Genomic DNA, 20,599 nt, shown 5'->3' with positions numbered 1-20,599 from the left:
TGCCTCATTATTTATGTAGTCCTATTTCACGGCATCGGGCAGTAGTTTCCAGCAGAGTAGATCATACTACTGTATCACTTTCTTTATGCCTAAGTCCTATATAATTATGTGCTGTGGCTTCCCCCATCTCCCCACTGCTGATGGCCCGCTGATATTTCTATACGCAGTGTAGGAAGCAAGCGGTCAATCAGCAGTGGACGGGCACTGTGACTACGGCTTATGAGTACGGGAATCCCAGTGTTGTAGCCGATAACCAGGGATTTTATGCACAATAATAAAATCCAGTAATACACCCCTCGAATCAGGGCCTCTGATATTCCTCCAGATCGAGGTCATAAACCCGGTGACAATGGGAGAAGTAGGAAGAGCCGTCCTCCAAATGAATATACGGTCAACTAAATCTAGCAAATAAGTGTGAGAAAAGCAAAGTGCATCAGTTATGTTCATTTGGATTCAATGTATCTTTTTTTTTTTTTTTTTTTTTTTTATCAATTTCTGTTTAGTATAAGAAAACTTGCCATAAATGTCTAATTGTGGGTTTCGACTGCCCAATAGCTGTGGATCACTTCAGTATTCAGAACTCCCATAACAGTGAATGGAGCATGCTCGGCACCATCTCTTGGCACTATAGTTTGGGGGATAATCTAAGGCCCCCTTTACATGTGTGTTTCCAGTACATGTGCCATTTTTTTTTTTCATGAAAATCATACGTATCAATTATCCAATTTTTTTTTTTTTTTACTGACCGCACGGATGACCAGGGCCAATACAAGTCTATGGATCCGTGTAAACCTATACAGCACATGAATGGCAACCATGTTTCCGTCTGTGTGCTGTATGTGCTTAACATTGAAAGTATCGGAGAAGCTTTGTAATATTTTTTCTTTAACAATACCAGAAAAACATGGATGAGTTGCACGTACATACGGATGACAAAAACAGTCTAGCATGAAAGGGCCTGAATGGCAGAATAGGGCAGCATTCTAGAGATGTCAGATTAATTTCGTGATCTTATGACCCAAGAGGACCCAGCTTGTATTTTTTGCTCATAATACAATTTCTTGGCTTTTTGGAGACACTTTGTACCAACCTTTGTGATCATGTTTCTCTTTTCCAGCACTCCCTTGCTGAGGTTTGGGTGCAGAAAACATCAGAATTGAACACAAACCAACAGTACCACTGCCGCACTCATCTGGGGCATCTGCTGAGTCCAGGAGACCTGGTGCAGGGGTAAGATATTCCCGAAATCTCCAGGTAGATCTCTGTAGACGTGGCCATACATGACACCACGATGGGCCGAAATGGGGCTGTTATTGTCTGACATATCATATGGATAAATTATCTGACTGTCATCATTCATGTGTTTGGCATTTTTGCAAAACACTGGAAAGCCACAGGCTCCAGACATGAGTAGGTTCAGTAGAAGCCTTGCTTAGTACAACCAGGATGCCAGGAACAGCCATTAGTGATGAGGGAGCCCTAAGATACTCAGTACTCGAATTGAGCGGATCAGACTTTCGGACGGGCTCAACTCCATCAAGTCAATGGGAAACTGAATTTTTTTTACAAAAGAGTCTTCTGGAAAACTGTTTGAGTTTCCCATTGACTACCATCATACTCATAATGGAGTTGAGCCTGTCCAAGAGTGCGATCTGCTTGATTCGAGTACTGAGTATCTTGGTGCTCGCTCATCACTAATAGCCATGGCCACGTGGCACTACAATTCCATTGACGACCTACTTGCTGTACATCGAATAGCGTGGCAGTTTTACGAGCAGTGAGCTTTAGATACAGACACCTTTGGGGCAGTTTGGTTTTTCATAAATAAATGTGTTTTGAGCTATAATTAATTTTTAAAATTGACTTTGTAAACGTTTGCACAAGTTGACTTCTGTAGCCCTTGTAATTCACTGTCTATTGCTGGCTGCAGAATGAGTTATCAAAGAATCTGTCAGTGAGCGCCTTCTGAGTGAGCTTTTGACTCTTTTATCTGACTTTTTCTGAGTCCCAATTAACTGTTTTATGACCATAGACCACATCAGATAAGAACTGGAATTTGTGGTTATAAATTGGCTGCTAAGGGCTCCAAGAAATAGAGCCTACAGGTTTCTCTGATCCTTTCCAACCATTTATAAGAAGCTACATGAATTTTTTTTTTTTTAAATGTTCGGCAATGAATGGAGGGGAAAAACCTCCATATCATAATATTTTCTTACAGAATAAATTGGTAATATTGTAGTTTTTAAAGCACCACTCCAGCACTTTTTCTATTTCACCGCTGGAGTGGTGCTTTATATGTAAGTCCCCTTCCCCCGGTATTATACTCCTCTTCATTTTCTATAACCTCCGCTCCGGTGGGCCTCCTGTGATTGGTGACCTGCTGGTGGCTCTGGTGGAGAGGGACTTGAGCAGTGGGATGCTGGTGTAGTAGTTATCTACATACAGGTGATAACCCTTATCCAGTGGGTGCACCAAATCCCACACAATTTTCCTACTCACTCCCAGGACAGGGGTGTGTTTCAGGTGTTGAATCTGGCTGCCCATCTCTTCATAAACCCTAAATCTGTGCCTGTACCCTGAGGTACTCTCACATAGCTTGTAGAGTTTAATTCCGTACCTGGCCCTCTTACTGGGCAGGTACTGCTGGAATTTCAGCACTTGAAGTGAGTTAGGGACTCATCCACGTAGATTTATTTCTGGGAAATGTACACTCCAGCAAATTTATTATTGATGACCGGCCAAAATTTGAAAATCCGATCCAAATCGGGGTCATCTGCGGGAGGATGTTGTTGCATTATCATTGAAAATGCAAAAATTTGCGACTGGTCCCAAAACTTTATGGGTCATTGCCACGCGGAATACTATAGTGTAGTATAAACATCAACACTCCAATATTGCCGAATTTCTGGCTTTTTCACTATCCCATGTGAAGAACAAAACCCCAAAACTTCATCATTTCTACTGTGTCAATGAGAGTCCAGTTGGAAAATGACAAAGGGGAGTTTTGTGTGAAAATTATTTGGCAATACAAATTTATTACAGCCACCACGAGATTTATGAAATTGTCAGAGAAAGATTTTGAAAGTCAATTTTTTTTTTTTTTTTTAAGGCCGACCGTGTCAAATTTAGATTCCTGATTGGGCTACAAAATCAGGAATCTGTGGCTCATAATTTTCGGTGGTTGGCTCTTTTGGTGTCCTGGGGCGTATCCATAGGGGTTCTGTTTCACTGTAGGAAGAGGACAAGGAAAAATAAAGGCAGGTGGGATCCTCCCCTAACTGTCCGCGTCAGAGGCAAGAAAGGAGTATGCCTCCTTGACCGGATACAGTCTTTCAACGAGAGGAACATTTTTTTTTTTGTGTGCGTGCATGTGCGACCTATACTACAATGCACCACAAAAACAATGCCATCAAATAAATTATATTAAAGAAAAATAAAAAAAGTAAAAAAAAAATACATAGAAAAACACCTAAACATATAGGTTCCATGTATATCCAACAGACAACATACTTCTAAGTACTGAACAACTGCAAGTGACCCTAAACCTGACTATTTTCAGTAAACAAAATATTATAGTAGACGAGATTAGTGCAAATAATCAAAATATTCCGTATGACGTCACCATAAATTATTACATGCAGGTCAAAAACCCCCCAAAGAGAACCCCCAAAGATTCAAATGAAAGGGATAGTGACAAATTAATAATATAAAATATAATTTTTTATTAATTTTTAAAATTAAAAATATCATGTGCAGTATAAATAAAAAACATAAATACTGGACCGGATCTATTTCCCAAATATTAGCCACGGATTAACAGGTTTTGTAAAGTGCCTAGTGCAGTGACCAAATAGTAAAAGTTATATATAGCCTAGATATTAATATCATTAAAGGTCATCCCCAAACTTAACAAGTGCAAAAAATTTATGGATAAGTCCAAATTATATAAATCATTATAGGGACACAATACCTTAGGATGGTCACAAGTCCTGTATATCGCTGAACCCCCGACTCACGTTTCAAGCGATGTTTTCCTCATTTGAATCTTTTTAGATTAGTGGAATATATTTTTACTGTCCCTAATCTAGCCAATCAACTAATCTAAATTATTTTTGGATTATTTTCCTTTTTTTTTTTTTTATTCTAACCCAACAACCAGATACTGATCAGTGACGACAGTTACTGATCAGTATCAATTATTGCAGGATGCACTCACCGATGTGGTGCAAAGCGAGGGGAAAACACTCATGGGAGGAAAAAAAAAAGTCCTGGCCAAAAATGAACAAGCGCAGATGCGGATCAGTCAAGTCAGTCACTGATCAGCGACTGCAGGAAGCATGCACATAGGTGATGCAAAAAGAGGGGGAAAAAAGGACAGGGGAGGGGGAGAAAAAGTCCTAAGCCAAATGTGAGCAAGAATGTGGTGCAAAAAAAAGGACAAAAATGGACGGGGGGGAAAAAATTCCTGGACAAAAGCAGGCACGGACGCCGAACAGTGATTTGCATTACTGATCACCACTCGGCAGCTGCAGGACGTGGATACAGGTGGTGCAAAAAACCAAACTGCCAATCAAGTACTGATCAGTACTTGGCAGCAGAAGAGGAAGATGGAGAAAGGGTTAGGGAGAGGGACAAAAGGGGGGGATAGAGTGGAAAAGGGAGGAAGAGAGATCGGTGCTAAGAAAAAGGAGGGGACATGAGCAGAAAAAGGAAAAAGATCTTCAATCAGGAACAGCAGCAGTGGTAGCACATGCTTGAAAAGGCTTGTGACACCACAAGGCCCGATAGATCTGCGAAAGAATGACAGTGACCGCTCCTCTCCTCACGCCTCTAAACTGGAAAGCGGTCATTGAGATGTCAGCCTGCAGGTCTGCTGTCTGATTGAAGCGATCGCAGTCACAGGATGATTGCTCCAATCAGTTTTGCTGTTGCTAGGCTCCAGCCTATAATTGCTCCTGTTATTCAACTGATCATACCTGGACCTCAATGTTTCAGGCAGTTTTATTGCCTGAAACATTGAAATCGCTGCGATTGACTGTTCAAGATTGAGCAGCTGATCACACAGCGATTGTCGTTGCGGAGGGGTCGGCGAAGCCCCCCATGCCAATGAGTCCCAGTTCCCTGCTGTGAGAAGCAGCCGGCAACTTCATGTGATCGCCATGATTTCCAAACCATGACGTATGGTTTGTCAAATGTTGGGAATGGGTTAAACAAGTGTCCAGCAGGCAGTTGACTATAATAAGGAGTTACTCAAATCTTCTTCTAATTTCAAAAGGACCACATGGAAGAGAAATGTCACAAGACCGGAGGAAAAAATTATTTACACAAGAAAGGTGAAAACAACTAGTAGTTCAGCAAAGCTTTACACAGCAGTCAGTATACTGCTTAAACTGATACAAAACTTTAAGACTATATGCACATGATACGTTTTTTGATGCAGATTTTGATGCGTTTTTTGAGAAATCTGCACCAAAATCTGCATGCCTCTCCTGAAGCCAGAAAAGTCGGAGATTTCTGAAGTGCTGTGCACCTTGTTGCTTTTTTTTTTTCCGTGCAGATTTGGTGCAGACAAAAATTTGCAGCATGTCAATTGTTGGGGCATATTCTCCTGCATTTTTTTCGTCCTTCCAGACATTGACTTCATAAAAAATGGCAAAAAAATCACCAAAACCTCATGTGTCTTTCGGTTTGTTTTTCTTTGTCGCTCCATTGGGAGACCCAGACAATTGGGTGTATAGCTTCTGCCTCTGGAGGCCACACAAAGTATTACACTTTTAAAAAAGTGTAACCCCTCCCCTCTGCCTATACACCCTCCCGTGGATCACGGGCTCCTCAGTTTTATGCTTTGTGTGGAAGGAGGCACACATCCACTCATGCATTCTCATACATAGTTATGACGGATGGAAGAAAAGAGGACCCCGATGGGGTCCCCGGCATGTTCCCTTCTCACCCCACTATGTCGGCGGTGTTGTTAAGGTTGAGGTACCCATTGCGGGTACGGAGGCAGGAGCCACATGCCGTCTCCTTCACCATCACTTATGCGGCTCTGGGAGAAGTGGGATCCTAAGCGGTCATCCACGTGCTGGGACCGTGCTCCATCCGCAGCCCCTGGTGGAACCTGCCGGTCTGGAGCTTCTTCACCCCCAGGGACCGGGCCCTGCAACTCGGAGACGCCCCGGCCTTTGCGGCCGTGTGGGCTCTCCAAGCAATCTCGGCATGTCTGACTGAGATTAATACCGTCACGCGGAATTCTGCTCCGCAGGTTTCTTCCTTGACCTCTCAGGCATCAGCATTTTCGTCCTACGCCTTGAACGCCGTCCTGGACTCCGCTAGCCGTACGGCTGTGGCATCCGCTAACTCCGTGGCAGTCCGCAGGGCCATGTGGCTGCGCGAATGGAAAGCAGACTCTGCTTCCAAAAGGTTCTTAACTGGTTTGCCTTTTTCTGGCGACCGATTGTTTGGCGAACGGTTGGATGAGATTATTAAGGAATCCTCGGGAAAGGACTCCTCCTTACCCCAGTCCAAACCTCAGAGACCTCAGGAGAGAAAAATCCAATCGAGGTTTCGGTCCTTTCGTCCCTCCACCAAGACCCAATCCTCGTCGTCCAACCGGCCGGAGAAATGCCAGAGGAACTCCTATGCGTGGCGGTCCAAGTCATGCCCCCAAAAGGCCGCGGGAGGCACTGCCTCCAAGACATCCTCCACATGACTCTCGGCCTCATCTAACCACATCCTCGGTCGGTGGCAGGCTCTCCCGCCTTGGCGACGCCTGGTGGCCACATGTTCAAGACCGATGGGTGAGAGACATTCTGTCTCATGGTTACAGGATAGAGTTCAACTCTCGTCCTGCGGCTCGTTTCTTCCGAACCTCCCCACCCCCCCCCCCGCACAGGCCGACGCACTTTTTCAGGCAGTGGACGCTCTAAAGATAGAGGGAGTTGTGATTCCCGTTCCCCTTGAGGAACGTGGTCGCGGATTTTACTCCAACTTGTTCGTGGTGCCAAAAAAGGACGGGTCATTCCGTCCCGTTCTGGACCTCAAGCTGCTCAACAGACATGTGAGAACCAGACGTTTTCGGATGGAATCTCTCCGCTCGGTCATCGCCTCGATGTCACAAGGAGACTTCCTAGCATCGATCGACATCAAAGATGCTTATCTCCATGTGCCGATCGCACCCGAACATCAACGTTTCCTGCGTTTCGCCATCGGGGACGAACACCTCCAGTTCGTGGCATTGCCTTTCGGCCTGGCGACAGCCCCACGGGTTTTCACCAAAGTCATGGCATCCGTCGTGGCGGTCCTGCACTCTCAGGGCCACTCGGTGATCCCTTACTTGGACGATCTCCTAGTCAGGGCCCCTTCTCTGGTGGCGTGTCAACAAAGTCTTACCGTCAGTCTGGCAACTCTCCAGCAGTTCGGGTGGATCATCAATTTCCCGAAATCCAAGTTGACGCCGACCCAATCACTGACTTACCTCGGGATGGAATTTCATACCCAGCCAGCGTTAGTCATGCTACCGCGGGACAAACCGCTTTCTCTGCAGGCGGGGGTGCAGTCACTTCTTCGGAGTCAGTCACACCCCTTAAGGCGCCTCATGCACTTCCTGGGGAAGATGGTTGCAGCCATGGAGGCAGTGCCGTTCGCGCAATTCCATCTACGGCCACTCCAATGGGACATTCTTCGCAAACGGGACAAGAGTGCGGCTTCCCTCGACAAGAACATCTCTTTCCCTTGCAACCAAAACATCACTTCAGTGGTGGCTCCTACCCACATCTCTGGCCCGGGGAAAATCCTACCCCCAACCTGGGCCGTGGTCACCACGGACGCGAGCCTGTCAGGTTGGGGAGCGGTTTTTCTCCACCACAGGGCTCAAGGAACCTGGACTCCAATAGAATCGTCCCTTTAGATCAATATCCTGGAGATAAGGGCAGTATATCTAGCCCTATTGGCTTTCCATCGGTGGCTGGAGGGCAGGCAGATCCGAATCCAGTCGGACAACGCCACTGCCGTCGCCTACATCAACCACCAAGGCGGCATTAGCAGTCGTCAAGCCTTCCAGGAAGTCCGGCGGATTCTGCAGTGGGTGGAAGACACAGACTCCACCATCTCCGCAGTTCACATCCCAGGCGTAGAAAACTGGGAAGCAGATTTTCTCAGTCGTCAGGGCATGGACGCGGGGGAATGGTCTCTTCACCCAGACGTGTTTCGAGAGATCTGTCGCCACTGGGGAACGCCGGACGTCGATCTCATGGCGTCACGACACAACAACAAGGTCCCGGCCTTCATGGCACGGTCTCAGGATCACAGAGCTCTGGCAGCGGACGCTTTGGTCCAGGATTGGTCGCAGTTTCGACTGCCATACGTGTTTTCCCCCTCTGGCGATGCTGCCCAGGGTACTACGCAAGATCCGGTCCGAATGCCGTCACGCCATTCTCGTCGCTCCAGACTGGCCGAGGCGGTCGTGGTATCCGGATCTGTGGCATCTCACGGTGGGTCAACCATGGGCACTTCCAGACCGCCCAGACTTGCTGTCACAAGGCCCGTTTTTCCATCTGAATTCTGTGGCCCTCAACCTGACTGCGTGGCCATTGAGTCCTGGCTCCTAGCGTCTTCAGGGTTATCTCAGGATGTCATTGCCACCATGAGACAATCCAGGAAACCAACGTCCGCCAAGATCTATCACAGATCAAATCTTCTTATCCTGGTGCTCTGATAACGGTTTTCCTCCATGGCCGTTTGCCTTTCCCACTTTTCTTTCATTCCTACAATCTGGAATGGACAAGGGTTTGTCCCTCGGCTCTCTCAAGGGCCAAGTGTCGGCGCTCTCCGTGTTTTTTTAAACGCGTCTAGCCAGGCTTCCGCAGGTCCGCACGTTCCTGCAGGGGGTTTGCCACATGGTTCCACCTTACAAACGTCCGTTGGAACCTTGGGATCTTAACAGGGTCCTGACGGCTCTTCAAAAGCCGCCTTTTGAGCCGCTGCGGGATGTCTCTCTCTCCCATCTTTCTCAGAAGGTGGCCTTCCTGGTGGCAGTCACATCACTTCGCAGAGTGTCTGAGCTTGCAGCGCTGTCATGCAAAGCTCCCTTCCTGGGTTTTCACCAGGATAAGGTGGTTCTGCGTCCTGTACCGGAATTTCTCCCTAAGGTGGTATCCCCTTTTCATCTAAATCAGGATATCTCCTTGCCTTCCTTTTGCCCTAATCCAATTCACCAGTGTGAAAAGGATTTGCACTCTTTGGATCTAGTGAGAGCACTCCGGGTCTACGTGTCTCGCACGGCGCCCCTGCGCCGTTCAGACGCGCTCTTTGTCCTTGTCGCTGGCCAGCGTAAGGGATCTCAGGCCTCCAAGTCAACCTTGGCTCGGTGGATCAAGGAACCGATTCTCGAGGCCTACCGTACTTCTGGGCTTCCGCCCCCTTCAGGGTTGAAAGCCCATTCTACCAGAGCCGTAGGTGCGTCCTGGGCATTGCGGCACCGGGCGACGGCTCAGCAGGTGTGTCAGGCGGCTACGTGGTCTAGTCTGCACACTTTCACGAAGCACTATCTCAAGTGCATACCTATGCCATCGGGGACGAACACCTCCAGTTCGTGGCATTGCCTTTCGGCCTGGCGACAGCCCCACGGGTTTTCACCAAAGTCATGGCATCCGTCGTGGCGGTCCTGCACTCTCAGGGCCACTCGGTGATCCCTTACTTGGACGATCTCCTAGTCAGGGCCCCTTCTCTGGTGGCGTGTCAACAAAGTCTTACCGTCAGTCTGGCAACTCTCCAGCAGTTCGGGTGGATCATCAATTTCCCGAAATCCAAGTTGACGCCGACCCAATCACTGACTTACCTCGGGATGGAATTTCATACCCAGCCAGCGTTAGTCATGCTACCGCGGGACAAACCGCTTTCTCTGCAGGCGGGGGTGCAGTCACTTCTTCGGAGTCAGTCACACCCCTTAAGGCGCCTCATGCACTTCCTGGGGAAGATGGTTGCAGCCATGGAGGCAGTGCCGTTCGCGCAATTCCATCTACGGCCACTCCAATGGGACATTCTTCGCAAACGGGACAAGAGTGCGGCTTCCCTCGACAAGAACATCTCTTTCCCTTGCAACCAAAACATCACTTCAGTGGTGGCTCCTACCCACATCTCTGGCCCGGGGAAAATCCTACCCCCAACCTGGGCCGTGGTCACCACGGACGCGAGCCTGTCAGGTTGGGGAGCGGTTTTTCTCCACCACAGGGCTCAAGGAACCTGGACTCCAATAGAATCGTCCCTTTAGATCAATATCCTGGAGATAAGGGCAGTATATCTAGCCCTATTGGCTTTCCATCGGTGGCTGGAGGGCAGGCAGATCCGAATCCAGTCGGACAACGCCACTGCCGTCGCCTACATCAACCACCAAGGCGGCATTAGCAGTCGTCAAGCCTTCCAGGAAGTCCGGCGGATTCTGCAGTGGGTGGAAGACACAGACTCCACCATCTCCGCAGTTCACATCCCAGGCGTAGAAAACTGGGAAGCAGATTTTCTCAGTCGTCAGGGCATGGACGCGGGGGAATGGTCTCTTCACCCAGACGTGTTTCGAGAGATCTGTCGCCACTGGGGAACGCCGGACGTCGATCTCATGGCGTCACGACACAACAACAAGGTCCCGGCCTTCATGGCACGGTCTCAGGATCACAGAGCTCTGGCAGCGGACGCTTTGGTCCAGGATTGGTCGCAGTTTCGACTGCCATACGTGTTTTCCCCCTCTGGCGATGCTGCCCAGGGTACTACGCAAGATCCGGTCCGAATGCCGTCACGCCATTCTCGTCGCTCCAGACTGGCCGAGGCGGTCGTGGTATCCGGATCTGTGGCATCTCACGGTGGGTCAACCATGGGCACTTCCAGACCGCCCAGACTTGCTGTCACAAGGCCCGTTTTTCCATCTGAATTCTGTGGCCCTCAACCTGACTGCGTGGCCATTGAGTCCTGGCTCCTAGCGTCTTCAGGGTTATCTCAGGATGTCATTGCCACCATGAGACAATCCAGGAAACCAACGTCCGCCAAGATCTATCACAGATCAAATCTTCTTATCCTGGTGCTCTGATAACGGTTTTCCTCCATGGCCGTTTGCCTTTCCCACTTTTCTTTCATTCCTACAATCTGGAATGGACAAGGGTTTGTCCCTCGGCTCTCTCAAGGGCCAAGTGTCGGCGCTCTCCGTGTTTTTTTAAACGCGTCTAGCCAGGCTTCCGCAGGTCCGCACGTTCCTGCAGGGGGTTTGCCACATGGTTCCACCTTACAAACGTCCGTTGGAACCTTGGGATCTTAACAGGGTCCTGACGGCTCTTCAAAAGCCGCCTTTTGAGCCGCTGCGGGATGTCTCTCTCTCCCATCTTTCTCAGAAGGTGGCCTTCCTGGTGGCAGTCACATCACTTCGCAGAGTGTCTGAGCTTGCAGCGCTGTCATGCAAAGCTCCCTTCCTGGGTTTTCACCAGGATAAGGTGGTTCTGCGTCCTGTACCGGAATTTCTCCCTAAGGTGGTATCCCCTTTTCATCTAAATCAGGATATCTCCTTGCCTTCCTTTTGCCCTAATCCAATTCACCAGTGTGAAAAGGATTTGCACTCTTTGGATCTAGTGAGAGCACTCCGGGTCTACGTGTCTCGCACGGCGCCCCTGCGCCGTTCAGACGCGCTCTTTGTCCTTGTCGCTGGCCAGCGTAAGGGATCTCAGGCCTCCAAGTCAACCTTGGCTCGGTGGATCAAGGAACCGATTCTCGAGGCCTACCGTACTTCTGGGCTTCCGCCCCCTTCAGGGTTGAAAGCCCATTCTACCAGAGCCGTAGGTGCGTCCTGGGCATTGCGGCACCGGGCGACGGCTCAGCAGGTGTGTCAGGCGGCTACGTGGTCTAGTCTGCACACTTTCACGAAGCACTATCTCAAGTGCATACCTATGCTTCGGCAGACGCCAGTCTAGGTAGGCGAGTCCTCCAGGCGGCGGTTGCCCACCTGTAAGAGGGGGCCGCCGTTCGGCTCTTTTTATTGAGGTATTGCTTTACCCACCCAGGGACTGCTCTTGGACGTCCCAATTGTCTGGGTCTCCCAATGGAGCGACAAAGAAAAAGGGAATTTTGTTTACTTACCGTAAATTCCTTTTCTTCTAGCTCCTATTGGGAGACCCAGCACCCACCCCTGTGCCCTTCGGGCTGGTTGTTCTTTTGTGTACACATGTTGTTGATGTTGATTTGTTCTTTGGGCTCATGGTCTTCAGTTCTCCGAACATCCTTCGGATTGAATTTACCCTAGACCAATTTATAAGTTTTCTCCTTCCTGCTTTTGCACCAAAACTGAGGAGCCCGTGATCCACGGGAGGGTGTATAGGCAGAGGGGAGGGGTTACACTTTTTTAAAGTGTAATACTTTGTGTGGCCTCCAGAGGCAGAAGCTATACACCCAATTGTCTGGGTCTCCCAATAGGAGCTAGAAGAAAAGGAATTTACGGTAAGTAAACAAAATTCCCTTTTTTTGGTGCATTTTTCTGCCACAAGGTGCAGAAACTGCACCCATCTCAGACACGTCCAGGTCGACCAAGTTATCATCTAAACAGGAACATCTGATTAGAAGGGTTGAAGAAAATGGACATGCAAGTTCACTGCAGTTAGCTAAAGTAGAACGCCATACCGGGTGAGTGTTTACACTGATACAATACATATGAACAAACAATACCAAAAAACACGAAGAATCTCGTGCCATGATTAGCATATGGAGCGAGCCATATACAGAAATTCGATGTGGCAAGTAGAAAAGAATCTGTACAACGGCTTTTTAATTGCAAAAGAGTATCTAAATTTTATTAGGTAGAAAATACATAAGACAAGAAAGGGTTAAAAGAGGTACACCTCCTAGTTGGTGACGCGATGCACATACCTTTTAACTTCCGGTACCGCGTCACTGTGGGGGTGGAGTTAAAATCGGCACTTTGGGCCACTCACCAATGGTAGATACTATTGGAGTTTAGTTTGGAGGATTATCACATAATGGGACGTTTGATTGGTCCGGACTGACATGGCTTTTGATTGGACGCATATCATTTATAAGGATGCTCCTTTTAACTTGAAACCACCCCCGGAAGAAGGATTACAACACCGAAACCTATAGTTCGGGGCCCTGGACTCTCACCTCACGCTTTAGGTATGGCAGATTTGTAATTTGTATGATCACCCAGACATTCTGTGGTAATAATTATGCCTGCACTTTCAAGTAAATTGTTGGTATTGTATTATAACCTCAGCACAGTTAATGTCTGACAGTCAGCATATCTTAGCATTATGACGATTTATTTTTATATATTATCTAGCTGCCTTTTTGCTGACTGCTTTGCAGTATCTGCTTATGTACCGGTGTTTCGTGAGGGCGCCATCTGGTGGTATTCATCACCTGTCTCTGCATCTTTTAGCCCTTTCTTGTCTTATGTATTTTCTACCTAATAAAATATATATACTCTTTTTGCAATTAAAAAGCTGTTGTACAGATTCTTTTCTACTTGCTACTGATACAATACAGTATACATGACAGAGGAATGGCATGAGTGTTGTCCACAAAGGAAGCCTCTCCTAAAGCCCATGCACAAAAAAGCTGGCTACGATGTATCAGGGCCCATGCTGAAAAATATGAAGATCGCTGGGACCCTATACTCTGGAGTGTTTAGACAAGGATAAACATTTTTGGAACTATTGTCTTCAAAACTTTATGGTGTTGCAAACGTGGGGAGTACAAAGAAACATATATGGTGCCTACAGTGAAACATGGTGGGGACAGAGTCCTTATGTGTGGCTGCATGAGAGCTGCTGGTGTCAGAGAGATACATTCATTATACATGATACAGTCATATAACTATTATGACAAAAAGATACAGTTGCACTCTGTAATGCTTGAGATATGAGTAACAATGAATATAGGAGTATAGAAATGCAATAGTGCTATGGAAATCATGTAAAAAATGAGATACTTAGCATACAAAAATGGCAAGTTTTATGTCAGCCCAACAGCATGTTCAGTTTACACCTGTTAAAATGACAAAGTTAGGAAGTGCCATCAGTCTTTTCTTAAATTACAGGGTTATGCCTTCTGATTGAGCACTCCTGTTCTTCAGCCTTAGGCGATTTTGATTCTTCATTTGTAGGTTCCTGTTCACCCATAAATTGGAGGTTTTAAGGGAGGCATTAGAGCAGGCAAGGACCCAACAAAAAGAGGGCTCACATAAAACTGGCCTTTTTTGTGTGCTACGTATCTCATTTTTTTTTTTACATATTTTCCATAGCAGTATTGCATGTCTATATTCCTATATTCATTGTCCCAGGTATCTTCGCACTACAGAGTTCAGCTGTCTTTTTTTTTTCTTTTGTTTGTTACTATGTTTCATGCAGTTAAGGGTACTTATTCCTCAGAGCCGCTTATTAACGACGTTGAGGCAGAAGTCATTAAAATCTCTGGGGTTTCAGCAACTGAGAGTAACTAAGACCCCGGAGAACATGATCAGGGTGTTTTTTTTTTTGTTTTTTTTTTTATAACTGTCTTTGGTCCTGTAATCTGCCATTCAACGAATAACTGTGATCATATTTAAAAAAACAAAAAAAAACAAAACAAAACACAAAACTATCTATAAATATATTTTTCTTTTATCTGACCAGATCTAACATGTCAGATGAGAGAAAAAAGGTGTCCCAAGACCCCCACAGTACTTTGGAACTAGAAAAGTCTTCCCCCGGCCATTCTCCTCTTCCCGTTCAAAAATGTCAGGTGCATGCACCTGCTAAGATCTGCCTTTGGCTCACAGCAATGGTCAGGAACCAGTTACATTTGAACACTATAATAGACCATTTCACAGTAATCAAATCCCCAATATTTAGCAATTGTTGGGAGCCCTGGGCTGTGCCTCTCTCCTCTCCCCATTGTAACTGTTCTGGGAGAGAAGAGAGATGCAAGTGCTGCCAGTGAAGAATACAATCAAATATCCACTAAATCCTTCTTCAATTTCCTAATCACCCCTTGATCATCTTGCTAGTCAGATTAAATTTTTTTATTTTTTTTTTAATGTTATAATTTTTTTTTCTTAGCTAGGGTTTAAAAAAAAATCTAAATAAATAAAAATAATATCTTTTTTTCTATAGCACCAACATATTCCACAGTGCCTTACAATACCATGTTATACAATATATTAAAATTACAACTTTTACATTAGGTTTAGTAGTGATAGATTAGGTTTTTTGTTGTTGTGTTTTTTTGTTTTCTTTTTCTTTCATGAGGCATTTATAAAATATGATGGCGGCCCGCAATATGTTCATCACGGAGCAGGCATAGACGATGCTTTGTTCTGCCAGTCCCGTGATGGATACCGAATTTACCTCTGAAGCGGAACTGTTTTTACACAGTGACAACTCTGCTTCCTCCACGGGAGCCCACAGCCCGATGGGAGCGGAGTCAGGCGTCCCTGCTGAAACGTCAAAGGCAGAGCCAAGTTCTGCTGTCTCTCCTCCATTGTGGTATCCCAACAATGCATTTTCCCCTCAAATTCCCCCGTTTTTTGCAACCCCTGGTATAAACATAGATGTCATAAATTTTACCATTTTCTGTTTTTCCATTTTTTTTTTCACTCAAGAAGTTCTAGAATTAATTGCCCATCAAACAACGTTCTATGCCTGTCAATATATTTCCCAAAAACCCACACTCTTCCATTTCCATTCCTAATATTTACAAAAAGTGAGGGGGGTGTGTTTATGCATATATTTATGTATGCATATATATGTGTGTGTGTGTGTGTGTGTGTGTGTGTGTGTGTACATATGTGTGTATGTGTGTATATATGTGTATGTATATATGTGTGTGTGTATACATGTGTATATATATATATATATATATATATGTGTGTGTGTGTATATATGTGTATGTATATGTGTGCGTGTGTGTATACATATGTGTATATATATGTGTGTGTGTGTGTACATATGTGTGTATGTGTGTGTATATATGTGTATGCATATATGTGTGTGTGTGTATACATATGTGTGTATATATATATATATATGTGTGTGTGTGTGTGTGTATATGTATATATATATATATATATATATATATATATATATATATATGTATATGTATATGTATATGTATATGTATATATATATATATATGTATATATATATATATATATATATATTTATTTACACCGACAGGTACAGAAATATTTGGCTAGTGATCTAATCTTCGTGATTCAGGTTCTGCATGCTGCCATTTTTGATTTACAGTTGGTGTTGCCTGACTTTATATTTATACTGTACATGCACATGTTCTATATTGGTGTCTGTCTATATAGCCCTGTGTCTGCTTTACTTTAGTGTGTTCCTGCAGTAAGCTCCATAGGGTATCCCCTGAATGTTATTTTAGCCCAGTTTGTGCCCCTGTAGTGCCGCCTGTCACTGCCGTTCCCGAGCAGTTTGTTATCCGGCGTGCTGGGAGCCTCTGCTCCCTCTGGAGAGTGTGCGGTTGTACTTGTACATTGCGCACACCTCCAGGCATCCCAGCACCGCTGCTCCCTGATGATCTGCTTTGTTTCAGCACTTGTGAATATTGCTGAACTGAAAGAAGAAAATAATACGGAAACTGTGCAATAATACCGCCAGTAACAGCCATTGCTGATGACCCTTATGTTTCTGTTTCAGGTTTGATTTGGCAAACTGTAATTTGAATGATGAATTTATTAACAAGATGAATCCTCATCATGTGCCTGACGTGGTAAGTCTCTTCACTGCCTCTAGATGGCACTCTTGGGTTAGAAACAGGATCTGGTACGAGAGCTGGTCAGCTGCAGTATACATTATGTATCCTCCTCCGGCAGGGCTATGGCTTTTATATATGTTCTTTTATCTTTGTCATGTCCAGTATGTTTACTTGCTCACAGGTTAATGCTAAATCTGCACATTTTGTAACATAGATTATAGTGCCGGCACCTGTATGTAGCTACTAGCTGATATCAGAACGACTACGTCTGCATTTAGATGGACTAATGCTGCCATTATGGAGATAAGTACTTGTCAGTGGCCACTAAGCTATGAGAGGGGCTACTATGTTCCACCCCGTACATCGCTTTTGACTACTGATGGAGTAACTTGCAGCTGATTGCCGGGCGTGCATGATTTCACAATCCCACCAATATAATATACGGACACCCCACCCTCTAAGGGGTAATTGACATGACTCTATAGCATCTTGTCTTCATTACGGCAAAAATTAAATATTTTATGACACAAACTGACAGAATGTGCGTGAATAATATACTTAGTCCGGATCATGAGACCCGTAGTTGTGACGGGACTTGCTTCAGTAATACTGACGAGAAAATATGGCTGATGTAAAATCTTGGGAATCAGCCCTGTTTGGAACCTAGTTTCATATTGTTCTGGCCGTCTTTCGTTACAATTCCTGCACACGTTGGAAAACGTCACACACTGTGGGCACAATTATTAGAGAAATTGTATTTTTGATGATTAGTTAAAGGGAACCTGTCAGGTGCTGAGGACCACGAGCAGTTCTGGGTGCATATTGCTAATCCCTGCCTAACTGCCCTTGTATCTAGTGGCATACATAAAAAGATCTGTAAAAAAAAAAAAAAAAAAAGTATTTCTAAAGATCCTTCACTATATGCTAATGAGGCCAGTGACTAGTCCCAAGGGCATTATTTCCCCTGGCTGGTCGACCCCTTAGCACGTAAGCACGCTCCTTGTGGGCGTGCTAACATGCTAATGAATGCGCAGAGTCAGAGGCATGGTCGCGCTCACCTCTGCTGCCACCATGCCCTACGCTGGATTTCAGCTCAGTGCGCATGACCCCCGGACTTCCGGTCATGCGCCGTATGAAGCTGGGTGTTCGCGTCCCGGCTGCAAGCTGGTGTATTGTAAATGACTGGAGGTTCCGGGGACTTATGCCTAGCTGTCACGAACCACCGGGGGGGGTCACTCAGAAATCCCACCGCTGCCACCAATATGTCACGAACCACCGGGGGGGTCACTCAGAAATCCCCCGCGCTGGTTACCAGTACGTCACAATTGGGGGGTAACAAGTGGGGGTCAACCCTCCTTTATACCTCCCGACCGACAGACAGAGCACGTGACGCGCTCTCTAGCACCCCTCTTATAGTCAGGCCAATTATGGAATTGCCCGACAATAAGCAAGGAGGCCGCTATACTACTTATGCCGATTATTGAAGGGTCCCCGGTGAGAGTAGGGTATATATTCCCCCGACCTCCGCGGGCGGAATATATAAAATCTCCCCGAATCTCACTGGCCTCCCCACAATAATCCTTGGCACAACTCGCTGCCACCAACCGATTTACGGTAACTATTAGCCGAACACACAGACGTGGGATTCAAGATCGAGATAACAGAACAGCCCAAGATTAATTATATATTTTAATCAGCCTAAAGCACACTAGAACTACAATATATACAATAGGGGATCTACAGAATGTACAGTTATGTCAGAGTACAGTTACAGACAAAGCATGGTTTACAAACAGGCATACACAGTTCCAGCAGTTACCTTGTGCGTCTGGCCACAGGGGGGCGCCGTGGACCAGGTTTCCAGGATCTCCCTCACAGGTCTTCCCTGACCAGACCCCCGAGCAAAAGAACACTGGGAAATGGCCGAAGTAGGGTTATCAACCTGGGCAAATCCAGGTCCCCTCCTACCTTAGTGATCTCACAGGGAAGCACTGCCACTCCCCCTGCATTGAGTTAGAGTAATATCCCAGAAGGGGCTATTACCTGCAACTCCGGACTGGGAGGTCCGATCGGGATGGTTCTGGTGCCATCAGATCCGCCCGGGTCCCCTCTGCATTTTGAGTCCAAGCACGACTCATTTACCGGACTCCTACTAGCAGTTCTCTATATCTCGCCGCCCCAGGGTGCCATATAGACGTCGAGGATATGCCCAGATTCGGCTTGAAGTCCCGATTCTAACGATGTAGGAGGTGTATGGCTGAGACGCACGGTAATATCATAACTGGGTATGATATTACGGAGCCAGCAGTATGCTCTCCTGTGGTGACTAGCTTTGGTTTTGCTAGGTCACTGTCCACTTTCTTTGATGAGTGGACACAGCTCCCAGGGGCTCTTCCTCTCTCTCTTTGTTTTAGAGGCCTGAGAGAACAAGCAATCTCCATATCAGAGGAGATGGCTGTTGGAGGTGTAAGTGGGACTTCACACCTTTCCAGATGCTGGCATCTGAGAAGTACCTCAGTGTGTGAAGGGACAAGGGAGGGGGGTTGCCCTCAGGGGGGGTGATGAGAGAAATGATGACTGGACATAATCATTCCTCTTAATATCCCAGGATTTCCCTCACACCTCCCCCCTTTTGAGGGCGCTAGGGGGCAACACACTCCGGTGTTCCCCCGTGCGCCCGTCCGCGACCTCTCCTTGTCGGGACAGTCCGTCTGCGTTACCGTGGTCACGGCCCCTTTTGTGGCGAATGGTGAAGTGGTATTGCTGGAGCGCAAGGCTCCATCGCAACAACCTCCCATTTGTCCCAGAGACGGTGTGTAACCAGCTGAGGGGATTGTGGTCCGTCTCCACGATGAAGTGGTGCCCGTATAGATAGGGTTGCAGACGCTGCAGGGCCCACACTATGGCCAGGCATTCCTTTTCCATCGTGTAATAGGCCACTTCCCTTGGTAACAGCTTCCTGCTCAGGTACAAGACTGGGTGCTCTTGGCTCGCAGAGTCCACCTGGCTGAGCACCGCACCGAGGCCGAAGTCACTGGCATCGGTCTGTACTACAAACGGCCGCGTGAAGTCGGCTGCCTGTAGCACGGGCGGGCTGGACAGGGCGTCCTTTAGGGCCCGGAAGGCTGTCTCGCAGTCCATTGTCCAATCGACTGCAGAGGGCAGCTTCTTCTTGGTGAGGTCCGTCAAGGGCTTTGCCAGGCTACTATAGCGTGGAACAAACCTCCTATAGTACCCGGCGGTCCCCAAGAAGGACATCACCTGCTTCTTGGTCCTGGGGGTGGGCCAGGATGCGATGGCCTCCATTTTCTCAGGCTCGGGCTTCAGTGTTCTCCCGCCTACCCGGTGACCGAGGTACTGGACCTCGCTCATGGCCAGCTGACACTTTCTCGGCTTGATGGTCAAACCTGCCTGGTGGATCCGCCTGAGCACCTGTGCTAGATGCTCTAGGTGGTCCTCCCAGGTGGGACTGAAGACGGCAATGTTATCCAGGTACGCAGCCGCGTACCCTTCAAGTCCCGTGAGCAAGGGTGTTGACCATCTGCTGGAAAGTGGCAGGGGCACTCCTCATCCCAAATGGCATCACCGTGGACTCGTACAGTCCAAATGGGGTAATAAAGGCAGAGCGTTCCCTGGCCTTGCGAGTCAGGGGGATCTGCCAATATCCCCGGCTCAGATCCATGATGGTCAGGTACTGAGCCCCGGCCAACTGATCGAGCAGGTCATCGATGCGTGGCATTGGGTACGCATCAGCGACCGTGACAGCATTGAGCCCCCTGTAGTCCACGCAGAACCGAGTGGTTCGGTCCTTCTTAGGGACGAGGACTACAGGCGAGGCCCAAGCGCTGTTGGATGC

The 20,599-nt window shown here is 47.1% G+C and overlaps 1 protein-coding gene across 1 annotated transcript in view; it reads left to right on the top strand.

Annotated features, from left to right (window-relative positions):
* Positions 1-20,599, top strand: part of NMD3 (NMD3 ribosome export adaptor) — a 131,120-nt gene that overhangs the window by 74,072 nt on the left and 36,449 nt on the right. Inside the window, exons 12-13 of the mRNA XM_075338570.1 lie at positions 1,118-1,230; positions 16,686-16,758. Coding sequence (XP_075194685.1) covers positions 1,118-1,230; positions 16,686-16,758 — 186 coding nt within the window. The remainder of the gene's footprint in view (positions 1-1,117; positions 1,231-16,685; positions 16,759-20,599) is intronic.

This window comes from Anomaloglossus baeobatrachus, chromosome 3 (assembly GCF_048569485.1).
Source record: "Anomaloglossus baeobatrachus isolate aAnoBae1 chromosome 3, aAnoBae1.hap1, whole genome shotgun sequence".
In the NCBI taxonomy this organism is placed as follows: domain Eukaryota; kingdom Metazoa; phylum Chordata; class Amphibia; order Anura; family Aromobatidae; genus Anomaloglossus; species Anomaloglossus baeobatrachus.
The sequence above is the reverse complement of the archived record's forward strand: the minus strand, read 5'-3'. Positions and strand labels throughout refer to the sequence as shown.